Here is a 22,053-nt window from a genome sequence, read left to right as displayed (position 1 = left end):
AACAGAGAGGGACCTGGGGGTGCTGATTGACAGCTGCCTGAACATGAGCCAGCAGTGTGCCCAGGAGGCCAAGAAGGCCAAGGGCATCCTGGCCTGCATCAGGAAGAGTGTGGCCAGCAGGAGCAGGGAGGTCATTGTGCCCTGTGCTCAGCACTGGTTAGGCCACACCTTGAGTCCTGTGTCCAGTTCTGGGCTCCTCAGTTTAGGAAGGACATTGAGAGACTTGAAGGTGTCCAGAGAAGGGCAATGAGGCTGGGGAGAGGCCTTGAGCACAGCCCTGTGAGGAGAGGCTGAGGGAGCTGGGGTTGCTTAGCCTGCAGAAGAGGAGGCTCAGGGGAGACCTCATTGCCCTCTACAACTACCTGAAAGGAGGTTGTAGCCAGGTGGGGGTTGGCCTCTTCTCCCAGGCAAGCAGCACCAGAACAAGAGGACACAGTCTCAAGCTGTGCCAGGGGAGTTTAGGCTGGAGGTGAGGAGAAAGTTCTTCACAGAGAGAGTCATTGGTCATTGGGATGTGCTGCCCAGGGAGGTGGTGGAGTCCCCACCCCTGGAGGTGTTCAAGAGGGGATTGGATGTGGCACTTGGTGCCATGGTCTAGCCATGAGGTCTGTGTTGATAGGTTGGACTCGATGATCTTTGAGCTCTCTTCCAACCTTAGTTACACTGTGATACTGTGATACTGTGTTGAAGGCCAGGCTGGATGAGGCCCTGAGCAGCCTGTGCTGGTAGGAGGGGTCCCTGCTCATGGCAGGGGGCTGGAGCTGGTTGGACCTTAAGGTCCCTTCCAAGCCAACCCATTCCATGAGTCCAGGAGCTCATGGCTGTGAGGTGCCACCCTTCAGTGGATGTCCTGCTGACAGATTTCTGGAGTCCTTAAGAAAACCTCTACCCCCAACAGAGCAACCTGCTGGCTTTATTCAGGGCACTTTCTGCTGCCTCCTTTTGCTCCCTTCTCCTGCGGCCAGGGGCTTGCTCCAGACTCAGTTTGAAACTCCCCAGTGTTCTCCTTGGACTTGAATTGCAGCACCCAGGCTCTCAGATGGCAGCAGACAGGCACAATCCTTGTGGGCTGTGGAAAGCTTAGGGCTTCTCAGCTCTTCTTGGGTGATGTTCTGAGAGCAATCCATCCAGCACGAGAGACACAGCAGCCACAAGAGAGTTAGCTTCCCATGGAGGCATCAAAGGGTAGCTTCCCTGCAGGGGACCTGAAATGGGCACAGACTGTTTGTCCCTGCACTGAGAGACAGCTGCAGGTGCTGCAGCACCCCCAGCACCCCTCTACAGCACCCCCAGCACCCCTCTACAGCATCCTCACCCACCCTCACCAATGGGATGCAAGAAACGTTCCACAGTCTCCCAGACAGCAGCTGCCCCTGGTTTGGACTTCAGGAGCCAAAGCATTTTACAAGCAAAGGTGGAGGAGGCTGGTTCTCAGCCTCCATGCTTCCAGCTACCAAGGGGGGATAAGTGCATCCCTGATGACAGCAAAAAGGGATTTCCACAGCCAGTTCATGGCATGGGGCAGCAGCAGAGGTGCAGCATAGGGCAGCAGCAGAGGTGCAGCATGGGGCAGCAGCAAGGTGCAGCATAGGGCAGCAGCAGGGGTGCAGCATGGGGCAGCAGCAGAGGTGCAGCATGGGGCAGCAGCAGGGGTGCAGCATGGGGCAGCAGCAGAGGTACAGCATAGGGCAGCAGCAGAGGTGCAGCATGGGGCAGCAGCAGAGGTGCAGCATGGGGCAGCAGCAGAGGTGCAGCATGGGGCAGCAGCAGGGGTGCAGCATAGGGCAGCAGCAGGGGTGCAGCATGGGGCAGCAGCAGAGGTGCAGCATGGGGCAGCAGCAGGGGTGCAGCATAGGGCAGCAGCAGGGGTGCAGCATGGGGCAGCAGCAAGGTGCAGCATGGGGCAGCAGCAGAGGTGCAGCATGGGCCAGCAGCAGGGGTGCAGCATGGGGCAGCAGCAGGGGTGCAGCATGGGGCAGCAGCAGGGGTGCAGCATGGGGCAGCAGCAGGGGTGCAGCATGGGGCAGCAGCAAGGTGCAGCATGGGGCAGCAGCAGAGGTGCAGCATGGGGCAGCAGCAGGGGTGCAGCATGGGGCAGCAGCAGGGGTGCAGCATGGGGCAGCAGCAGGGGTGCAGCATGGGGCAGCAGCAGGGGTGCAGCATAGGGCAGCAGCAGGGGTGCAGCATGGGGCAGCAGGAGGAGTGCAGCATGGGGCAGCAGCAGAGGTGCAGCATGGGGCAGCAGCAGGGGTGCAGCATGGGGCAGCAGCAGGAGTGCAGCATGGGGCAGCAGCAGAGGTGCAGCATGGGGCAGCAGCAAGGTGCAGCATGGGGCAGCAGCAGAGGTGCAGCATGGGGCAGCAGCAGGGGTGCAGCATGGGGCAGCAGCAGAGGTGCAGCATGGGGCAGCAGCAGAAGTGCAGCATGGGGCAGCAGCAGGGGTGCAGCATGGGGCAGCAGCAGAGGTGCAGCATGGGGCAGCAGCAGAGGTGCAGCATGGGCCAGCAGCAGAGGTGCAGCATAGGGCAGCAGCAGAGGTGCAGCATGGGGCAGCAGCAGAGGTGCAGCATGGGGAAGCAGCAGAGGTGCAGCATGGGGCAGCAGCAGAGGTGCAGCATGGGGAAGCAGCAGAGGTGCAGCATGGGGCAGCAGCAGAGGTGCAGCATGGGCCAGCAGCAGAGGTGCAGCATGGGGCAGCAGCAGGGGTGCAGCATGGGGCAGCAGCAGAGGTGCAGCATGGGGCAGCAGCAGAGGTGCAGCATGGGGCAGCAGCAGGGGTGCAGCATAGGGCAGCAGCAGGGGTGCAGCATGGGGCAGCAGGAGGAGTGCAGCATGGGGCAGCAGCAGAGGTGCAGCATGGAGCAGCAGCAGAAGTGCAGCATGGGCCAGCAGCAGGGGTGCAGCATAGGGCAGCAGCAGGGGTGCAGCATGGGGCAGCAGGAGGAGTGCAGCATGGGGCAGCAGCAGGGGTGCAGCATGGGGCAGCAGCAGAGGTGCAGCATGGGGCAGCAGCAGGGGTGCAGCATAGGGCAGCAGCAGAGGTGCAGCATGGGGCAGCAGCAGGGGTGCAGCATGGGGCAGCAGCAGAGGTGCAGCATGGGGCAGCAGCAGGGGTGCAGCATGGGGCAGCAGCAGGAGTGCAGCATGGGGCAGCAGCAGAGGTGCAGCATGGGCCAGCAGCAGAGGTGCAGCATGGGGCAGCAGCAGGGGTGCAGCATGGGGCAGCAGCAGAGGTGCAGCATGGGCCAGCAGCAGGGGTGCAGCATGGGGCAGCAGCAGGGGTGCAGCATGGGGCAGCAGCAGAGGTGCAGCATGGGGCAGCAGCAGGGGTGCAGCATAGGGCAGCAGCAGGGGTGCAGCATGGGGCAGCAGCAGGGGTGCAGCATGGGGCAGCAGCAGAGGTGCAGCATGGGGCAGCAGCAGAGGTGCAGCATGGGGCAGCAGCAGAGGTGCAGCATGGGCCAGCAGCAGGGGTGCAGCATGGGGCAGCAGCAGGGGTGCAGCATGGGGCAGCAGCAGGGGTGCAGCATGGGCCAGCAGCAGGGGTGCAGCATGGGGCAGCAGCAGAGGTGCAGCATGGGGCAGCAGCAAGGTGCAGCATGGGGCAGCAGCAGGGGTGCAGCATGGGGCAGCAGCAGGGGTGCAGCATGGGGCAGCAGCAGGGATGCAGCATGGGGCAGCATGGGGCAGCAGCAGGGGTGCAGCATGGGGCAGCAGCAGAGGTGCAGCATGGGGCAGCAGCAAGGTGCAGCATGGGCCAGCAGCAGGGGTGCAGCATGGGCCAGCAGCAGGGGTGCAGCATAGGGCAGCAGCAGAGGTGCAGCATGGGGCAGCAGCAGGGGTGCAGCATGGGGCAGCAGCAGGGGTGCAGCATGGGCCAGCAGCAGGGGTGCAGCATGGGGCAGCAGCAGAGGTGCAGCATGGGGCAGCAGCAAGGTGCAGCATGGGCCAGCAGCAGGGGTGCAGCATGGGGCAGCAGCAGGGGTGCAGCATGGGGCAGCAGCAGGGATGCAGCATGGGGCAGCATGGGGCAGCAGCAGGGGTGCAGCATGGGGCAGCAGCAGAGGTGCAGCATGGGGCAGCAGCAGAGGTGCAGCATGGGGCAGCAGCATGGGGCAGCATGGGCCAGCAGCAGAGGTACAGCATGGGGCAGCAGCAGGGGTGCAGCATGGGCCAGCTGCAGAGGTGCAGCATGGGCCAGCAGCAGGGGTGCAGCATGGGGCAGCAGCAGGGGTGCAGCATGGGGCAGCAGCAGGGGTGCAGCATGGGCCAGCAGCAGGGGTGCAGCATGGGGCAGCAGCAAGGTGCAGCATAGGGCAGCAGCAGAGGTGCAGCATGGGGCAGCAGCAGGAGTGCAGCATGGGGCAGCAGCAGGGGTGCAGCATGGGGCAGCAGCAGGGGTGCAGCATGGGCCAGCTGCAGAGGTGCAGCATGGGGCAGCAGCAGGGGTGCAGCATGGGGCAGCAGCAGGGGTGCAGCATGGGGCAGCAGCAGGGGTGCAGCATGGGGCAGCAGCAGAGGTGCAGCATGGGGCAGCAGCAGAGGTGCAGCATGGGGCAGCAGCAGGGGAGCAGCATGGGGCAGCAGCAGAGGTGCAGCATGGGGCAGCAGCAAGGTGCAGCATAGGGCAGCAGCAGGGGTGCAGCATGGGGCAGCAGCAGAGGTGCAGCATGGGGCAGCAGCAGCTGAGAGCAGAGGAGAAGCAGAGCCAGGGCTGGTCCCAGGCTGTGCTGCTGCTCCTCCAGCCCAGGGACACCTCTCTGGGTGAGCTCTGTGCCTGCAGCCCGGGGCTGAACTTGTGCTGCATTTCTGCTCTCTCAGAGCTGCAGCAAAGGTCGGGGTCTGTGTGCCAGGGCTGACCCAGGGGCTCCTGCCCTGAGGGCACCTTGCAGGCAGTGCCTTTGTCACTGTGGTGGCTGTGAACAGTTCAACCATTTGCCTTTCTGAGCTGTGCCACTGCCAGGCCTCGTTGGGGCACTGGGAAGTGGAGGCAAAAGTTCCTTTCCCCACAGAGATCCAGCAAGAGCCCTGGGCTCTGAGCCAGGCAGCTAACACAAGAGGCTGCCCTGGCACCTACCTTTTCCTGCACTGGCCAAGCAACATAAATATGATGAGGCTGCTGGACAGACTCAGGATGACTGGGATGAGGATAAGCAGCTGCTTGTCCCCTTTCCTGTACTCTGCAAAAACAAACCCAGCAGGTGAGGAAAGGCCAGAAGAGGCTCTGGTAGCTCTTACAAGCCCTGGGCTGCAGTGCAAACTCCCTGTGCCCAGGTTTGCTACCTTACAGATATGTATCACAGCATGCCAGGGGCTGGCAGGGACCTCCAGAGATCACCCAGCCCAAGCCCCTGCCAGGGCAGGGTCACCCAGGGCAGCTCACACAGAACACAGCCAGGTGGGCTTGGAAGATCTCCACAGAAGGAGACTCCACAGCCCCCCTGGGCAGCCTGCTCCAGGGCTCTGGCACCCTCACAGGGACAAAATGTTTCCTCCTGTGTCCATGGCACTTCCTCTGCCTCAGCTTCCCCCACTGCCCCTTGTGCTGGCATTGGGCAGCACCCAGCAGAGCCTGGCTCCAGCCTCTGGGCACTCCCCCTGCACAGCTTTATATTTACTACAGATCTCCCCATCCCTGGAGATATTCAAGGTCAGACTTGAGGGGGCCCTGAGCAGCCTGATCTAGTTGGAGATCACAGAATCATGAATCATAGAATGGGTTGGGTTGGAAGGGAGCTCCAGAGCTCACCCAGCCCAACCCCCTGCAGGCAGCAGGGACATCCTCCACCGGATCGGGTTGCCCAGAGCCCTGTCCAGCCTCACCTCCAGGGATGGAGCCTCAACCACCTCCCTGGGCAGCCTGTCCCTGCTGATGCATTCCCTGATTCTATGATCCATGCCAGGTACATGTTACTGTGCAGGGCAAGCTGCTCCCCCAGGGTCCCATCCATCCCACAGAGAGAATCACAGAACTGCCAGGGCTGGAAGGGACCTCAAGGACCATCCAGCCCCAGCCCCCTGCCATGGCCAGGGCCACCTCTCACCACAGCAGGTTGCTCACAGCCACCTCCAGCCTGGCTGCAAACACCTCCAGGCAGGAGGCTTCCACCACCTCCCTGGGCAACCTCTGCCAGGCTCTCACCACCCTCATGGGCAACAACTTCTTCCTCACAGCCAATCTCAATCTCCCCACTTCTAGTTCTGCTCCATCCCCCCCAGTCCTATCCCTCCCTGACACCCTCAAAAGTCCCTCCCCAGCTTTCCTGTAGCCCCCTGCAGCTATCTGTGTAGCCACCACTGGGTGTCTTTTCCCTGCCCTCTGCATCCTGCACGTGGGGACAGCCCTGCAGAGACCATGGGGAGGAAAGCAGCTGATCCATGGTGCAGGGCAGCCAGCAGGATGAGGACTGTGTGCCCTCTCTGGCACACCTCCAGCACAGCTGTGCCCAGGCAGTGCTGCAGAAACATTCTGTTCCCAAGGCTTGCCCTCAGTGCTGGAGGGCTGCAAAGCTGTTTGAATGGCTGTGCTGGAGCAGCTGGAAGGTGTAGCTAAACCAGGATCCCACCTGCAGGGCTGGACCAGCACTTGGTCCCAAGCAGGCTCTCTAGAGATGCTGGTTGCTCTGGGCTCCCTACCAGAGAAGCACTCCTCTGTCCAGTCACTCCAGAAGCCCTGGTCAGCACACAAGATGTTTGTCCTCCCCCTGACACGAACACAAGAAGTGAGGCTCTGGTTTGCTCTGGGAATTGACAGAGCTGTCTCCATCTGGGTTGACACAGACTGAGGAATGAAGAGAGAGAGCACAGGGTTAAGGAGTTACATGCCCCCACCAGCAGCTCTCTGCCACGGCCTGATGCTCCTGGACACCATCCCCAGGCTCTGCAAACCCTTCACTGGAAGCCTTCTCAAACCTTGGGATGGGCTGCCCAGGGCTGGGGGGGAGCCACCCTCCCTGGGGGTGTTCAGGGGGGACGTGGTTTAGTGTTGGCTGTCAGGGCTGGGTTGAAGGTGGGATGATCTTGGAGGTGTCTCTTCCAACCAGATCTCTTCTGGGATTCTGTGATTTGGCAGTTCTGAAGAATTTCATCCTCATTTTGGAGCAGCTAAAGCCAATAAGATGATGATAGAGATGAATCTCCATTCTGGGGGTTGCCATCATGGCTGTTTGCCATTTGTTAATGAGGGAATCTTCCATTAAAGCAGCTAAGAAGACTCTTGTGTAGAACACAGCAATTAGAGAAGAAGCTTCCCTCCAGGTGCTCCTACAATTCATGAGGCTTTGCCATTTGTGCTGTCAAAGCTGCACCTAGAGAATGCAGAAGGGAAAAGGACCAAGCACAAAAGATGTGTCCCAGGCCACCTCTCTGGAGGGATTTAGGAGCATGGCTTCATTGGGCCAGGCTGGGCCAGCACAGCTCAGGTAAGCACAGCACAACAGCCTCTGCATTTCTGCAGTGGCAGCTTCCTGAGAGAACAGGCAGCAGGCTTGAGGCTGCCACTGCTCAGAGCCTTGGGCTGGCATCTGTTCTGCCCAAGCAAAGGCTAAAGCTGGAGCTCAGGGTGCCAGCAAGAGTCACAGAGTCACAGCATGCCAGGGGCTGGGAGGGACCTCCAGAGATCACCCAGTCCAAGCCCCTGCCAGGGCAGGGTCACCCAGGGCAGCTCACACAGAACACAGCCAGGTGGGCTTGGAAGATCTCCACAGAAGGAGACTCCACAGCCCCCCTGGGCAGCCTGCTCCAGGGCTCTGGCACCCTCACAGGGACAAAATGTTTCCTCCTGTGTCCATGGCACTTCCTCTGCCTCAGCTTCCACCACTGCCCCTTGTGCTGGCATTGGGCAGCACCCAGCAGAGCCTGGCTCCAGCCTCTGGGCACTCCCCCTGCACAGCTTTAGCAACAGCAAGGAGCTCACCTCTCAGGCTCCTCCTCTCCAAGCTCCAGAGCCCTCAGCTCCCTCAGGCTCTCCTCCTGAGGAAGATGTTGCACTGCCTTCAGCATCTTTGTGGCTCTGTGCTGGACTCTCTCCAGCAGTTCCCTGAGCTCCTTCCTGACCTGAGGGGCCCAGAGCTGGACACAAGATTTCAGCTGTGGCCTCAGCAGGGCAGAGCAGAGGGGGAGGAGAACCTCTCTCAACCACAGCCCTTCTAATGCACCCCAGGACCCGTGGGATGCAGCCAGTTGGTGATGGCAGCAGCAGCACCACCCAGCATCCCTGCCCAGCCCACACACAGGGCAGCCAACAGTGCCCAGGATGCTGGGCAAGCTCCCCCCCTGCAGTGTGCCTTGCGCCCAGTGCTGCCCACCAGCCAGGGCTCCCACACTGCTGCCCCTCCCCGTGCCACGTTCAGTGGGGTCCCTACCATCCAGGCAGCCTTGGCCTCCCTGGGATCTCTTGCCAGCTGCACTTCGTACTCCAGGCACTGGGGAGGTGTCTCGCCGCCCGGGGGGCTCCAGGCCACCTGCAGCTCCTCAGCTGCAGACATGAAAACCACCAGCTGCGTGGGGGGCGAGGGCTTGGCTGGGAGGGCAACAAGGAGAGAGCAGGTCGAGAGGTGCAAAGAGCTGAGTTTGATTGGGAAAGGCAGTGCCCACGCCAGGGAAGGCTCCTTCGGGCCCACAGTAAAGAGCAGTCGTATCGTGCTGGGCTGTGCTTCCCCTCCCTGCCCCTGCTGGCTTTGCAAGCCACAGCAGACCCCAGCACACCTGGCACTCAGCTCTCCTCAGCCCCCAGCTTGGTTTGAAGAGCAAAGCTCAAGGGTCTCTCCCGCGCTTGCAGGAGCAGAGCTGCGGCTCAGGGGCGGATGGAAGCCACCCCCAGCGCCGGGGCAGTGCTGCCCGGGCCAACCCCCCTGCGGCTGCTCTGCCACCTGCCCCGCAGGCCATCTGTGTCCCAAGCTGCTCAGCTGCCAAGTGCACGCCTGGAGGCACCCACTGAGCCCCCAGGGCGGGTGCCAAGTGGTGTTGCCCACCCACAAGCACCGCTGGAAACCGCATGGCACAGCCCACGCCTCCTCTTCTCCAGGGGGAAACCCACCCAGGCCACATCCCAGCTGCCAGAGCCTTTCTTGGAGCCCCCTCCTGCAAGACCTGAGCCTTGGGGGGTGGCCAGGCGGGCCCCTGGAGCCCTGCTGCTCTGCTGCCAGCCTCACCCAGGTCCTGGAGCCGGAGGGTGACGTAGAGAGGGCGCAGCAGGGCGGCTGCCCCCGAGCCGTTGACACAGATGCTCAGGTCCTTGTACTCCGCCTGGCTCAGGTTCTGCAGCCTGCAGCCTGTGTTGATGCCATGCTCCTGGATGTAGTCCTCACACTGCGCTGCCTGGTCCAGCCCCTCGTACCTGAGCAGTGTCAGGAGAGCAGGGAGAGGGAAAAGAGCATGGCTGTGGCAGGTACTGCCTGGGGAAGGCCTCTCTTGTGAGGCTGAGCCTCAGCCTGCAGGGTCACCCCCTTGGCTTGCCACACAAAGCAGGGTGGGAGACATCGGACACTGGGGTGGGAAGCGCCTGGGCTTGAGGGGTGGCCACTGGCCGGGTAAGGAACTGGCTGGAGGGCTGCTCTCAGAGAGCTGCAGTCAGTGGCTCCATGTCCAAATGCAGAGCAGTGACAAGCAGAGTCCCTGAGGGGTCGGCACTGGCACCAGCATCTCGGTCAGAGACACAGGCACTGGGACTGAGGCAGCCTCAGCAAGCTTGCAGGAGACACCAAGCTGTGTGGTGTGGTTGAAGCAGGAGGGAAGGATCCATCCAGAGGGACTGGGATAGGCTACAGAGGTGGTGCCAAGCCAACCTCATGAAGTTCAACAAGGCCAAGGGCAAGGTCCTGCACCTGGGGAAGGGCAATCCCAGGCACAAATCCAGGCTGGGTGAGGAGTGGCTCAAGAGCAGCCTTGAGAAGAAGGCCTTGGGGGTGTCAGGTGGTGACAGAGTGCCCAGGAGCCAGCACTGGTCCCTGGCAGCCCAGAGCCAGCTGAGTGCTGAGCTGCAGCCAGAGCAGGGAGAGCAGCAGCACAGGGAGGGGATTCTGCCCCTCTGCTCTGCTCTGCTCAGAGCCCACCTGCAGCACTGCCTCCAGCTCTGGGCCCCCAGCACAAGAAGGACCTGGAGCTGCTGGAGAGGCTCCAGAGGAGGCCACCAAGATGAGCAGAGGCTGCAGAACCTCCCCTGTGGGGCCAGGCTGGGAGAGTTGGGGCTGTGCAGCCTGGAGAAGAGAAGGCTCCAGGGAGACCTCAGAGCAGCCTTGCAGGACCTGAAGGGCTCCAGGAGAGCTGGGGAGGGACTTGTGACAAGGGCTGGGAGTGCCAGGCTGAGGAACAATGGCTTTGAGCTGGGAGAGGAGAGATTGAGAGTGGAGATGAGGAAAAAATTGTTGAGAAGCTGGGGAGACTCTGGCACAGGCTGCCCAGGGAGGCTGTGGCTGCCTCCTGTTCAGGTGCTCAGGACCAGGCTGGATGAGGCCTTGAGCTACCTGGTGGGATTGTGAGCTCTGAGTGAGCTTGCTTGATGATCTGAAAGGTCTCTTCCAAGCTCAGCAGTGCTGTGTTCTAGGATGCAGTGGTTCCTTGTTGCCTCTGGAGGCTCTGAGGGGTCAGTGGCCTTGAGGCAAGGCTGGAGCCACCCCTGGCAGTCTGCACCTAATGAAGGTCTCCTGCCCAGCACATCCTCTTTGGGGGAAAGACTTCAGGTGGCAGTGCTGCAACCCCTAACAGCCAGAGATCAGAGGATGCCACGGCAGGGGCCCCACTCCCTCTCAGAGCCTGGGCTCGTTACAGGCAGTGAAGCAAGGGTTGGGTTGCTGGAGGCTTTCTGGCTTAGGGTTTTTTCCATGATTTCCTTCAAGAAACTTTTTGCAGTTAGCAGCATGGCCTCAAGTCAGCATTTCTGCTTTGAAGGCCCTTTCCAAGAGCTACATGGAAACTATTAAAAGCAGCTCTGGTTTTCCGCAGAAAGCATAGAACCAAATGATTTCAGAGCAAAACATCAGAGGAACTGAGAGACAGAACAGGACTGACTTTGTCCAAGCCCACTAAGCCTGGCTTTGTTTTTCTTGCAGGCCATTAGGCAGCAGAAAGGGGAAGTGTGGTGCCCTTGGCAGCCTGTGTGAGGTGAGCTAAGGCTATCAAAATACACTTAAAGGCTAAAACTATTAAGTTGCCAAGGATGAAAATATGTTTAAAGGCTGAAACTGCTAAGCTGCCAGGAAGCCCTGCCCTTTATACAGGCCTCACCGAGCTTGGGAACCTCCTGCTGATGGGCTCCTCTTGAAGACACCTGCACTGGCACCCAGGGGAATGTGCAGGCAGAATGATCCAGCTGTCTGCAGCAAAAGGCAAACAGAGCAACCCTCGGTCCCAACCCAGGCTGGGGGTGGAGAGATTGAGAGAGAAGCTGGGCAGGAGCCAGCACTGGGCACTGGCAGCACAGAAGGCCAAGGGCAGCCTGGGCTGCATCCAAAGCAGCATGGCCAGAGCTGGAGAGAGGGAATCCTAAACCTCCCCTGGCACAGCTTGAGACTGTGTCCTCTTGTTCTGGTGCTGGCTGCCTGGGAGAAGAGACCTACCCCCACCTGGCTACAACCTCCCTTCAGGTAGAGAGGCTAAGCAACCCCAGCTCCCTCAGCCTCTCCTCCCAGGGCTGTGCTCCAGACCCCTCCCCAGCTTTGTTGCCCTCCTCTGGACACCTTCCAGCATCAAAACATCTTTCTTAAAACTGAGGAGCCCAGAACTGGACACAGGACTCAAGGTGAGAGCAACCCCACCTGACTCCAAGCTCCTTTCAGGGAGCTGTAGAGAGCAATGAGTTCTCCCTCAGCCTCCTCCACACTGAACACCCCCGGGTCCCTCAGCTGCTCCTCCCCAGCCCTGTTCTCTAGACCATCACAGCTTTGTTGTCCTAGAAGATCAGCAGAGCCTGGCTTTATGGCAGCAAGCAGGGACTGGGCATTTCCTTGCCAGGAGGCACATCATTTCTGCCCCCTCTGGGTGGGCTGTGCAATAGCACTGCCAGCCATCGAAGCATTTTTGCCACAGCATCAGCGCCCTGAGAGGTCCCTTGACTGCTGCCTGGATGCCTCCCTACATTCCCAATACATACCAATAGTACAGCCCATAATGGGCACCTCGGGGAGCAAGCAGCCCTGGTTGCCAAGTGCACTTCAGGTATTCCCAGTTATGGTAGATGCAGTGGAAATTCTGAACCTCTGATTCCTGCTTTCCTGTCAAATGAGAAGGGAACTGAATCACTGAGCAAGCCCCCAGCCAGGCCCAGCAGGACCATCACAGTGATTGTGTGCTGCACTTGAAAGGCAACAAAGGACAAGAGGGACAGCCACCAGTCTTAGAGGGCTTGGCTGCCGAGTGCTCTGCTTCCCACAACAGCCAGCTCACGAGATTTAGAGCAGGAGGATGCAGAACTGACCTTGCCAGCCAGAAGTAGAGCTCCTGCAGGGCAGCCCAGCAGAGCTGGCTACAAGCTCCAAGGATCCATCAAGCACAGCCAGGGAAGCAGAGGTGCTCTGGGGTCTGTCTGATACCTCACCAAGCCCTGCAATAGCTCCTGCAGGGCAGCCCAGCAGAGCTGGCTGCAAGCATTGGGAAATAAGCTCCAAGTATCCATCAAGCACAGCCAGGGAAGTAGAGGTGCTCTGGGGTCTGTCTGATACCTCACCAAGCCCTGCAATAGCTCCTGCAGGGCAGCCCAGCAGAGCTGGCTACAAGCTCCAAGTATCCATCAAGCACAGCCAGGGAGGCAGAGGTGCTCTGGTGTCTGTCTGATACCTCACCAAGCCCTGCAATAGCTCCTGCAGGGCAGCCCAGCAGAGCTGGCTACAAGCAGAGGGAAATAAGCTCCAAGTATCCATCAAGCACAGCCAGGGAGGCAGAGGTGCTCTGGGGTCTGTCTGATACCTCACCAAGCCCTGCAATAGCTCCTGCAGGGCAGCCCAGCAGAGCTGGCTACAAGCAGAGGGAAATAAGCTCCAAGTACCCATCAAGCACAGCCAGGGAGGCAGAGGTGCTCCGGTGTCTGCTCAAGCCCTGCAGCAGGCAGCAAGCCCCAGGCCAGCAGTGAGTCATGCAGCAGGCTGATGCAAAGTGCAGAATGCCCCAGGGGCTGGAGGCTGCTGCTCACCTTGCAGTGGGAGCTGGAAGGTGGCATGAGCCCAGCCACTGTGCACCTCCACGTCAGCGGTGCAGCGTCCTCTCACCAGGGTCTGCACCCTCACTTCAACAGTCCTGCTGAGGTCAAACCCAACTCTCAGTTTTAGCTTCCTAGTGAAAATAACCTGGTTGGAAGACAGACTTGATGAGCATCCCTTGTGTCCTGGGGGGCTGCACAGTTTGCTACCATTCCAGAGGGTCACAGGCTGGTAGAGGCTCACAGTGCCACTGCAGATCATCCGGCCCAACCCCCCTGCCAGAGCAGCATCACCCAGGGCAGTCTGCACAGGAATGCATCCAGGGGGGTTCTGAATGTGTCCAGAGACTCCACAACCTCTCTGGGCAGCCAGCTCCAGGGCTCAGCACCCTCAGGGAAGTGCGTGCTCATGTTTAGATGGAACTTCTTATGGACCTGGAGCTCTGGGTCCAGTTCTGGAGCCTCTGTGCCAGGAAGGCTCTGGAGGGGCTGGAAGGTGTCCAGAGCAGGGCCACGAGGAGGAGCAGAGGGCTGGAGCTGCTCTGCTCTGGAGACAGCCTGAGAGAGTTGGGGTTGTGCAGGCTGGAGAGGAGAAGGCTCCCAGGAGACCTTCTGGTGGCCTTCCAGGATCTGCAGGGGGCTCCAAGAAAGCTGGGGAGGGACTTGTGAGGGTGTCAGGGAGGGATAGGACTGGGGGGGATGGAGCAAAGCTAGAAGTGGGGAGATTGAGCTTGGCTGTGAGGAAGAAGTTGTTGCCCATGAGGGTGGTGAGAGCCTGGCACAGGCTGCCCAGGGAGGTGGTGGAAGCCTCCTGCCTGGAGGTGTTTGCAGCCAGGCTGGAGGTGGCTGTGAGCAACCTGCTGTGGTGTGAGGTGTCCCTGGCCATGGCAGGGGCTTGGGACTGGCTGAGCCTTGAGGTCCCTTCCAGCCCTGACAGCTCTGTGATTCTATGTTCAGTTTTTGTGCTCATTGCCTCTTGCCCTGTCACTGGGCACCACTAAAAAGAGCCTGGTCCCCTCCTCCTGACACCTACCCTGGAAGCACTGATAAGCATTGATAGATCCCCTCTCAGGCTGCTCTTCTCCAGGCTGAAAAGCCCCAGGCCCCTCAGCCTTCCTTCATAAGAGAGATGCTCCAGACCCCTAACCACCTCCCTAGTCTTTTGCTGCACCCTCTCAAGCAGGTCCCTGCCCCTCCCAAGTGTCTGCAGGCTCATCTGTGTGCTTTAATGCTTCCTCACACTTCTGCCCTGCTTCTCCTGCCCAGTGTTTCTCCAGCACTCTTGTACCACCTGCACTGCCCAGCCCTGCTTCGAGTCCCTCCACCCCACAGGATGTCAGCAACAAGATAGAGCAGACTGTGGTTGGAGGCATCCCCTGCAGGGAGGGCTGAGCAGGACACCAGCACAGATGCAGATGAAAGGCACTTGTGAGTATCACACACCACAGGATGTCAGGGGCTGGAAGGGACCTCTGGAGATCTCCCAGTCCTACCCCCTGCCAGATCAGGACCACAACATCCAGCACAGGTCACACAGGAACACATCCAGATGGGTCTTGAAAGTCTCCAGAGAAGGAGACATGAGATGATAGTGACATGAGATGATCAAAGAGAGAAGGGACAATGAGTCCTGTAACTGATGAGAGGCACAACCCCAACCTGCAAGCGTGGAGCAGCCCCTGGGCAGCACCTGGAGCTGCTGGAGAGGCTCCAGAGGAGGCCACCAAGATGAGCAGAGGCTGCAGAACCTCCCCTGTGGGGCCAGGCTGGGAGAGTTGGGGCTGTGCAGCCTGGAGAAGAGAAGGCTCCAGGGAGACCTCAGAGCAGCCTGCCAGGACCTGAAGGGCTCCAGGAGAGCTGGGGAGGGACTTGTGACAAGGGCTGGGAGTGCCAGGCTGAGCAACAATGGCTTTGAGCTGGGAGAGGAGAGATTGAGCCTGGAGATGAGGAAGAAATTGTTGAGAGTGAGGCTGGGGAGACTCTGGCACAGGCTGCCCAGGGAGGCTGTGGCTGCCTCCTGCCTGGAGGTGTTGAAGGCCAGGCTGGATGAGGCCCTGAGCAGCCTGTGCTGGTGGGAGGGATCCCTGCCCATGGCAGGGGGCTGGAGCTGGATGAGCTTTGAGGCCCCTCCCAATCCAACCCACTCCATGAGTTACAAGGATGTGCTTTCCCTTACCTTCCAGTCCCTGTCCCCAGCGTTGTGGTGCTCAAACTTGTAGGTCACTGTGCAGTCATTGAAGCTTTGCAGACTGGCAGGAGGTTTCCATTCAATATCCAGACAACCTAAGAGCCCAGGGTCAGTGATCTGAAGGTCTCGTGGTGGGGCAACTGCGTTGGAAAGGCAGCAGAGGGTTAGGCAGAGTGTGGGAAAGAAATGAACAAACCAATTCCTGCCCTTGGTGAGCTGCTAAAGGCAGCCCTTGGCTGGCCCCAGCCCTGCCTATGCTCAGCAAACCTGCACCAGCTCTGCTCCTGCCCACCCCCAACAAACAGCTGTGGATGATGCTTAGAGAAGACTCTCAAGGACCATTGAAAAAGCACAAACAATGGTACAAAGAGACGATGCTGAGTGGTGTGCTTGGTAGGACTGAAGGGCAGGAGAGCATCCAGAGGCACCTGGGCAGGCTGCAGAGGAGGCTGAGGAGAACTTCAGGAGGTTCAACAAGGCAAAATGCAAGGTCCTGCCCCTGGCTCAGGGCAACCCTCGGTCCCAACCCAGGCTGGGGGTGGAGAGATTGAGAGCAGCCCTGCAGAGAAGGCCTTGGGGGTGCTGGGGGGGAGAAGCTGGGCAGGAGCCAGGACTGGGCACTGGCAGCACAGAAGGCCAAGGGCAGCCTGGGCTGCATCCAAAGCAGAGGTGGAGAGGGAGGATCCTGCCCCTCTGCTCTGCTCTGGAGAGACCTCACATGCAGGGCTGGGGCCAGCTGTGGAGCCCAAACACAAGAAGGGCTTGGAGCTGATGGAGAGGATCCAGAGGAGGCAATGAAGATGCTCAGAGGGCTGCAGAACCTCTGCTATGGGGACAGGCTGGGAGAGTTGGGGCTGTTCAGCCTGGAGAAGAGAAGGCTCCAGGCAGACCTCAGAGCTGCAGTTCACTATCTGCAGGGGAGCTGCAGGCAGCTGGGGAGGGACTGTTCAGAAGGGGCTGTGGGGATAGGACAAGGGACAAGGGTTTGGAAGTGGAGCAGGGCAGAGGTAGGTTGGCCATCAGGAGGAAGCTCTGCACAGGGAGGGTGGTGAGACACTGGCACAGGCTGCCCAGGGAGGTGCTTGAGGCTCCATGCCTGGAGCCATCCAAGCTCAGCCTGGCTGTGTCCCTGTGCAGCCTGCTCTGGCTGGAGCTGTCCCTGCTGCCTGCAGGGCTTGGACAGGATGCCCTTGGAGGGTTTCTCCCAGCCTGATGCAGTCTGTGAATGCCACACCTTGGACACTCTTTTCCAAGGTGTTTTAAGCAAAAGCAGAGTCCTGGGGTGGACCTGGGAGTCCTTCTCAAGTTCTTTGTGTGCTTGCTTCTAGTTGATGGCATTTGCCAACTGTCAGGGCAAGCATCCTTGCAAACATTTTTGTTCAGCACCAGAGGACAACAGCTCACAGGAGGCTGCCAGGGAAATTGATGTTAAGAATAAGAGGCAGCAATCACCCAGATTGCCTCAAATCTTTCCTTCCAAGGAGACTGAAGATTAATGAAAAACAAAGACCAAAACCCCTGCAAAGCAGAAAGCTGAAACCACTCTGACTTTGAAGGTCCGTCAGCTCTCCCCCAGAGTGCTTTCCCAGGCAGGCTGCCTGTTACCAAGCTAATATTAGATGCTGCCAGGCTCTAATAAACATCCTATGGATGTACTCTGTCCTTAGACATCCTTCCTCCAAGCCCAGCTCTGCCTGAGGAAAGCTGTTTGTCCACTCAGTTTTATTAACTCCATGAAGCCAATGGTGGTCACACCTGAGGGATTGCCCTCTGCAGAGGTGAGGCTCTCCATTGGCCTTGCTGCACATTCAGACAGGTTTTTGCCATGCTGGTCAGGAGCCTGTCTCCTGGCCCTGCCACTGCACCATTTCTCTGTTTGTCACAGAATCCTACAATCACAGCCTGGGCTGGGCTGGAAGGGAGATCCAGAGCTCACCCAGTCCAACCCCCTGCACCCAGCAGGGACATCCTCCACTGGAGCAGGTTTCCCAGAGCCCTCTCCAACCTCACCTGCAATAGCTCCAGGGATGGAGCCTCAACCACCTCCCTGGGCAGCCTGCTGCAGTGTTCCAGCAGCCTCCTGGGCAGAACTTGTTCCTCACATCCAATCTCAATCTGCTCTGCTCTCATTTCAAACCATTGCCCCTGGGGCTGTCCCTGCAGGCCTTTGGGAACAGTCCCTCTGCAGCCTGCATGGAGCCCCTGCAGGTGCTGGCAGGCAGCTCTGAGGTCTGCCTGGAGCCTTCCCTTCTCCTGGCCGAGCACCCCCAGCTCCCTCAGCCTGTCCCCAGAGCAGAGGCTCTCCAGCCCCCTGATCATTTTCTGGCTCTCCTCTGGACCCTCTCCATCAGCTCCAGGTCCTTCCTGTGCTGAGGGCTCAGAGCTGAATGCAGTGCAGGTACTAATGAACTGTGGAAGCAGCCAGGTTAACCAGCAGTGATTGCTTTGATTCACCCTGGGAGCCCTGCAGGTATCAGGGATCAGTGTGCAAGGCAAGATTTGCATTCCCCTCTGCTCATCTCAAACCACTGCCCCTGGGGCTGTCCCTGCAGGCCTTTGGGAACAGTCCCTCTGCAGCCTGCATGGAGCCCCTGCAGGTCCTGGCAGGCTGCTCTGAGGTCTCCCCAGAGTCTTCTTTTCTCCAGGCTGAACTCTCTCAGTCCCAACTCTCTCAGTCTGTCCCCATAGCAGAGCTGCTGCAGTACCCTGAGCATCTTTGTTGTCTCCTCTGGGCCTGCTCGCCCAGGTCCATGTCCTTCTGTGCCGAGGGCTCCAGAGCTGTGCACAGCACTGCAGGGGAGGTCTGGTCCCTGGGTCACTGCCTTCTCTGCCACCTTCTTCATGCCTTCATGAGGATTTGCCTCATTCTCCCCTTTTGCTATATTTTGGTAATACATCCATGAGGAGAGCAGAGCCTGGGAGTATCTTTCAGTGCAAGACAGGGATGCAAACCCAGCTGTGCCATGCTCCTTGGGAAGGCTGCAGGGAACATTGGGAGGAGGATTTGTTTCTAAGGACACTCTCCCAAAAAAAGCACACCACAGGCAGCAGTCTGCAGATGCCACTTCTTCCCAGCCTGTGAAGCTGCAGGCGGGATTCATTGCTACATTAGATGGCAAAGGAGAATGCCATGGCAATGGGCTTGGGGAGGTGCTGGGGTGAGGAGCTACAGACTGTAATAATTTGGAGAAACAGTAGCTGTGGAGTGGCTTTGCTGTGCAACAGATCAAACACTCTCCCTCCCACCACCTCTGAGTGCCAGGAATGCAGCCTGGGCTCCCAGTGGGGTGGTGGGCTTGCTCCAGGGGCAAAGGGGCATTCAGCAGCCCCATGTTCCCACAGAGGATGAGCATCTGTGCTCTGCTAGGTCAGGCATGTGCTTCCCAGCTTGGCTGGAGGAGGGGGAGCAGTTCTGCCTGTACAAAGAGTGCTCCAGCTGGGCTGTGGTGAGCATCAGAGGTGGGAGCAGGGGCGATGCCCTCACCTCCTGCTCTTCATGAGCATGCAAAGGCTCCAGGAAAGGGAGAAGCAGTGCAGGGGAGAGCAAGGCTGCAGGAACGGTGTTTGAAGGGCTGCAGCTACTAAAAAATGAATACATGGCTCCTCCAGAAGGGGCAGGAGGGAGTGGGGTGAAGCAGAACAGGTGATCCTACCTCCAGACAGCTCAGGCTGAGAGCCCACCAGGGCCAGGGCAAGGACAAGCTCCATATCACCATGCCCCGTGCCCCAAAGGCAAGCCCTGGGGTGGTAGCTGCCATGTGTGCAATTCCCATCCCAGGCCAGCTGAGGAGATCTGGTGGGGTGGCTGGGGGATGGGATGGGCTCCCCTGTGCTTGCCAGGTGGCTATCAGGATGCTGGAGGGACTGGAGACTGCCTGATGAAGAGAGACTGAGAGCCCTGGGGCTGTTTAGTCTGGAGAGGAGAAGGCTGAGAGGGATCTGATCAATGTCTATCAATAGCTGAGGGCTGGGGGTCAGGAAGGAAGGGACAGGGACAGGGGCAGGCTCTGCTCAGTTGGCCCTTCCTCAGTGTTCTGTCAGCAATGGATGAGGAAACACTGAGGAAGGGCCAACAGGTCAATTCATGACTCAGGGGCTGGAGCCATCGACAGGGCTTTGGGTTCCACAACCATGGATTGGTTTTCAAGGCACCAGAGCTGAAAACAACTTATGGGACACACTTGTCCCAGAGGGGGAAAAGGATCCTGGGGCAGGAATTGGCAGGGCTCATTGATAGGGCTTTAAACTAGATTTGAAGGGGGAAGGGGTTAATAGTCTCCTGCTGGCCGGTGACAAACAGAGGGGCAGCTCACCAGCAGCAGAGAGAAGGAGAGCTGGTAAGGGCTCTCAACTTGCTGCCCTGAGGCAAGCCACCAATGATCCACCAGGACATTCTGTGGAAACCGAGGGGAATTGGCACAAGAGGAGGACAGGGCCACAGTCTCACAGTATAACTTAGGTTGGAAAGGACCTCGAGGATCATCGAGTCCAACCTATCAACACAGACCCCATGACTAGACCATGGCACCAAGTGCCACATCCAATCCCCTCTTGAACACCTCCAGGGATGGGGACTCCACCACCTCCCTGGGCAGCACATTCCAATGACGAACGACTCGCTCGGTGAAGAACTTTCTCTTCACCTCCAGCCTAAACCTCCCCTGGCACAGCTTGAGACTGTGTCCTCTTGTTCTGGTGCTGCTTGCCTGGGAGAAGAGACCAACCCCCTCCCGGCTACAACCACCTTTCAGGTAGTTGTAGAGGGCAATGAGGTCACCCCTGAGCCTCCTCTTCTCCAGGCTAAGCAACCCCAGCTCCCTCAGCCTCTCCTCACAGGGCTGTGCTCAAGGCCTCTCCCCAGCCTTGTTGCCCTTCTCTGGACACCTTCAAGTCTCTCAATGTCCTTCCTAACCTGAGGAGCCCAGAACTGGACACAGGACTCAAGGTGTGGCCTAACCAATGCCGAGTCCAGGGGCACAATGACTTCCCTGCTCCTGCTGGCCACACTATTCCTAATGCAGGCCAGGATGCCATTGGCCTTCTTGGCCACCTGGGCACACTGCTGGCTCATATTCAGGCAGCTGTCAATCAGCACCCCCAGGTCCCCCTCTGTTTGGCAGCTCTCAGCCACTCTGACCCCAGCCTGTAGCTCTGCCTGGGGTTGCTGTGGCCAAAGTGCAGCCCCTGGCACTTGGACTTGTTGAATGCCATCCTGTTGGCCTCTGCCCATCTGTCCAGTCGGTCGAGGTCCCTCTGCAGAGCCCTTCTGTCCTCTAACTGACCAACATCTGCTCCCAGCTTGGTGTCATCTGCAAATGTGCTGATGCCCTCATCCAGATCATCACTGAAGATGTTAAAGAGCACAGAGCCCAGCACTGATCCCTGGGGCACACCACTGGTGCCTGGCTGCCAGCTGGCTGTGGCACCATTCACCACCACTCTCTGGGCTCAGCCTCCAGCCAGTTCCTAACCCAGCACAGAGTGCTGCTGTCCAAGCCAGGGGCTGACAGTTTAGGCAGCAGTTTGCTGTGGGGGACAGTGTCAAAGGCCTTGCTGAAGTCCAGGCAGACCACATCCACAGCCTGCCCCACATCTACCAGGCAGTCACCTGGGCATGGAAGGAGATCAGGTTGGAGAGGCAGGACCTGCCCTTCCTAAATCCATGTTGGCTGGACCTGAGCCCTTGGCCATCCTTCAGGTGTGCAGTTATTGCTGCCAGGATAATCTGCTCCATCACTTTCCCTGGCACTGAGGTCAGGCTGCCAGGCCTGGAGTTTCCAGGTTCCTCCATCTGACCTTTCTTGTGGATGGGGACCACCTTGGCCAGTTTCAGTCACCTGGGACCTCTCCAGTGAGCCAGGACTGGAGGGAAATGCTGGCCAGCCCAGCTGAAGTGTGAATGTGCACAACTTGGGCAACAAACAGGATGAGTTAAGGGCACTGTGCTGCTGGGATGCCACGACATAGTGGCTGTCACTGACACTTGGTGGGATTATTCCCATGACTGGAATGTAGGGATAGATGGGTATAAACTCTTTAGGAAGGACAGGCAGGGAAGGAGAGGAGGAGGTGCTGCCCTCTATGTCAATAGCCAGTTGGAATCAGTGGAGCTCCAACTGGGGAGGGATGATGAGCTGGTTGAGAGTGTATGGGTTAAAATTAAAGGCAGGACAGGGGAAGGAGATATTACTGTGGGGGTCTCCTACAGGCCACCTGACCAGCAGGTCCAAGCAGATGAGGCCCTCCACAGGCAAAGAGAAGCAGCTTCCAGGTCACAAGCCCTGGTCCTCATGGGTGATTTCAACCACCCTGACATCTGCTGGAGGGACAACACAGCAAGGCACCAGCAATCCAGGATGTTCCTGGACTGCAGAGAAGACAACTTCCTCCTCCAAATGGTAGAGGAACCAACAAGAAATGGTGCTATGCTGGACCTTGTTCTCACCAACAGGGAAGGGCTGGTAAGCAATGTGAGGCTCATAGACTGCCTTGGCTGCAGTGACCATGAAGCAGTTGAATTGAATCTCCTCAGGGCAATCAGGAGGAAGTATTCCAAGCTCACAGCCCTAGGCTTTAGGTGTGCAGACTTGGATGGCTTCAGGGATCTGCTAGCCAAAGTGTCATGGGACAAAGCCCTGGAGGGAAGAGGGACCCGGGACAGCTGGTCAGTATTCAAGGACCACCTCCTCTGTGTCCAGGAGCTCTGTGTACCAACAAAGAGACAAGCAGGAAAGAA

The 22,053-nt window shown here is 59.1% G+C and overlaps 1 protein-coding gene across 7 annotated transcripts in view; it reads right to left on the bottom strand.

Annotated features, from left to right (window-relative positions):
• Window positions 1-886: 886 nt before the first annotated feature.
• Window positions 887-22,053, bottom strand: part of LOC137453893 (interleukin-13 receptor subunit alpha-2-like) — a 34,451-nt gene continuing 13,284 nt past the window's right edge. Inside the window, exons 3-11 of one of the 7 annotated variants that reach the window (XM_068163576.1) lie at window positions 15,306-15,457; window positions 13,124-13,277; window positions 12,089-12,209; window positions 9,153-9,337; window positions 8,364-8,521; window positions 7,916-7,971; window positions 6,567-6,781; window positions 5,078-5,180; window positions 887-1,205 (exon numbers count right to left, since the gene is read on the bottom strand). In XM_068163576.1, coding sequence (XP_068019677.1) covers window positions 1,160-1,205; window positions 5,078-5,180; window positions 6,567-6,781; window positions 7,916-7,971; window positions 8,364-8,521; window positions 9,153-9,337; window positions 12,089-12,209; window positions 13,124-13,277; window positions 15,306-15,457 — 1,190 coding nt within the window. In that variant the 3' untranslated portion in view covers window positions 887-1,159. Of the gene's footprint in view, window positions 1,206-5,073; window positions 5,181-6,566; window positions 6,782-7,915; window positions 7,972-8,363; window positions 8,522-9,152; window positions 9,338-12,088; window positions 12,210-13,123; window positions 13,278-15,305; window positions 15,458-22,053 lie in introns of those variants that run through there. The other 6 variants (XR_010990478.1, XM_068163578.1, XM_068163581.1 and 3 more) reach the window with 6 other exon arrangements.

The sequence above is a fragment of the Melanerpes formicivorus genome, unplaced genomic scaffold (assembly GCF_026170545.1).
Source record: "Melanerpes formicivorus ecotype bairdi unplaced genomic scaffold, bMelFor1.0.p_v2 SCAF_73, whole genome shotgun sequence".
In the NCBI taxonomy this organism is placed as follows: domain Eukaryota; kingdom Metazoa; phylum Chordata; class Aves; order Piciformes; family Picidae; genus Melanerpes; species Melanerpes formicivorus.
The sequence above is the reverse complement of the archived record's forward strand: the minus strand, read 5'-3'. Positions and strand labels throughout refer to the sequence as shown.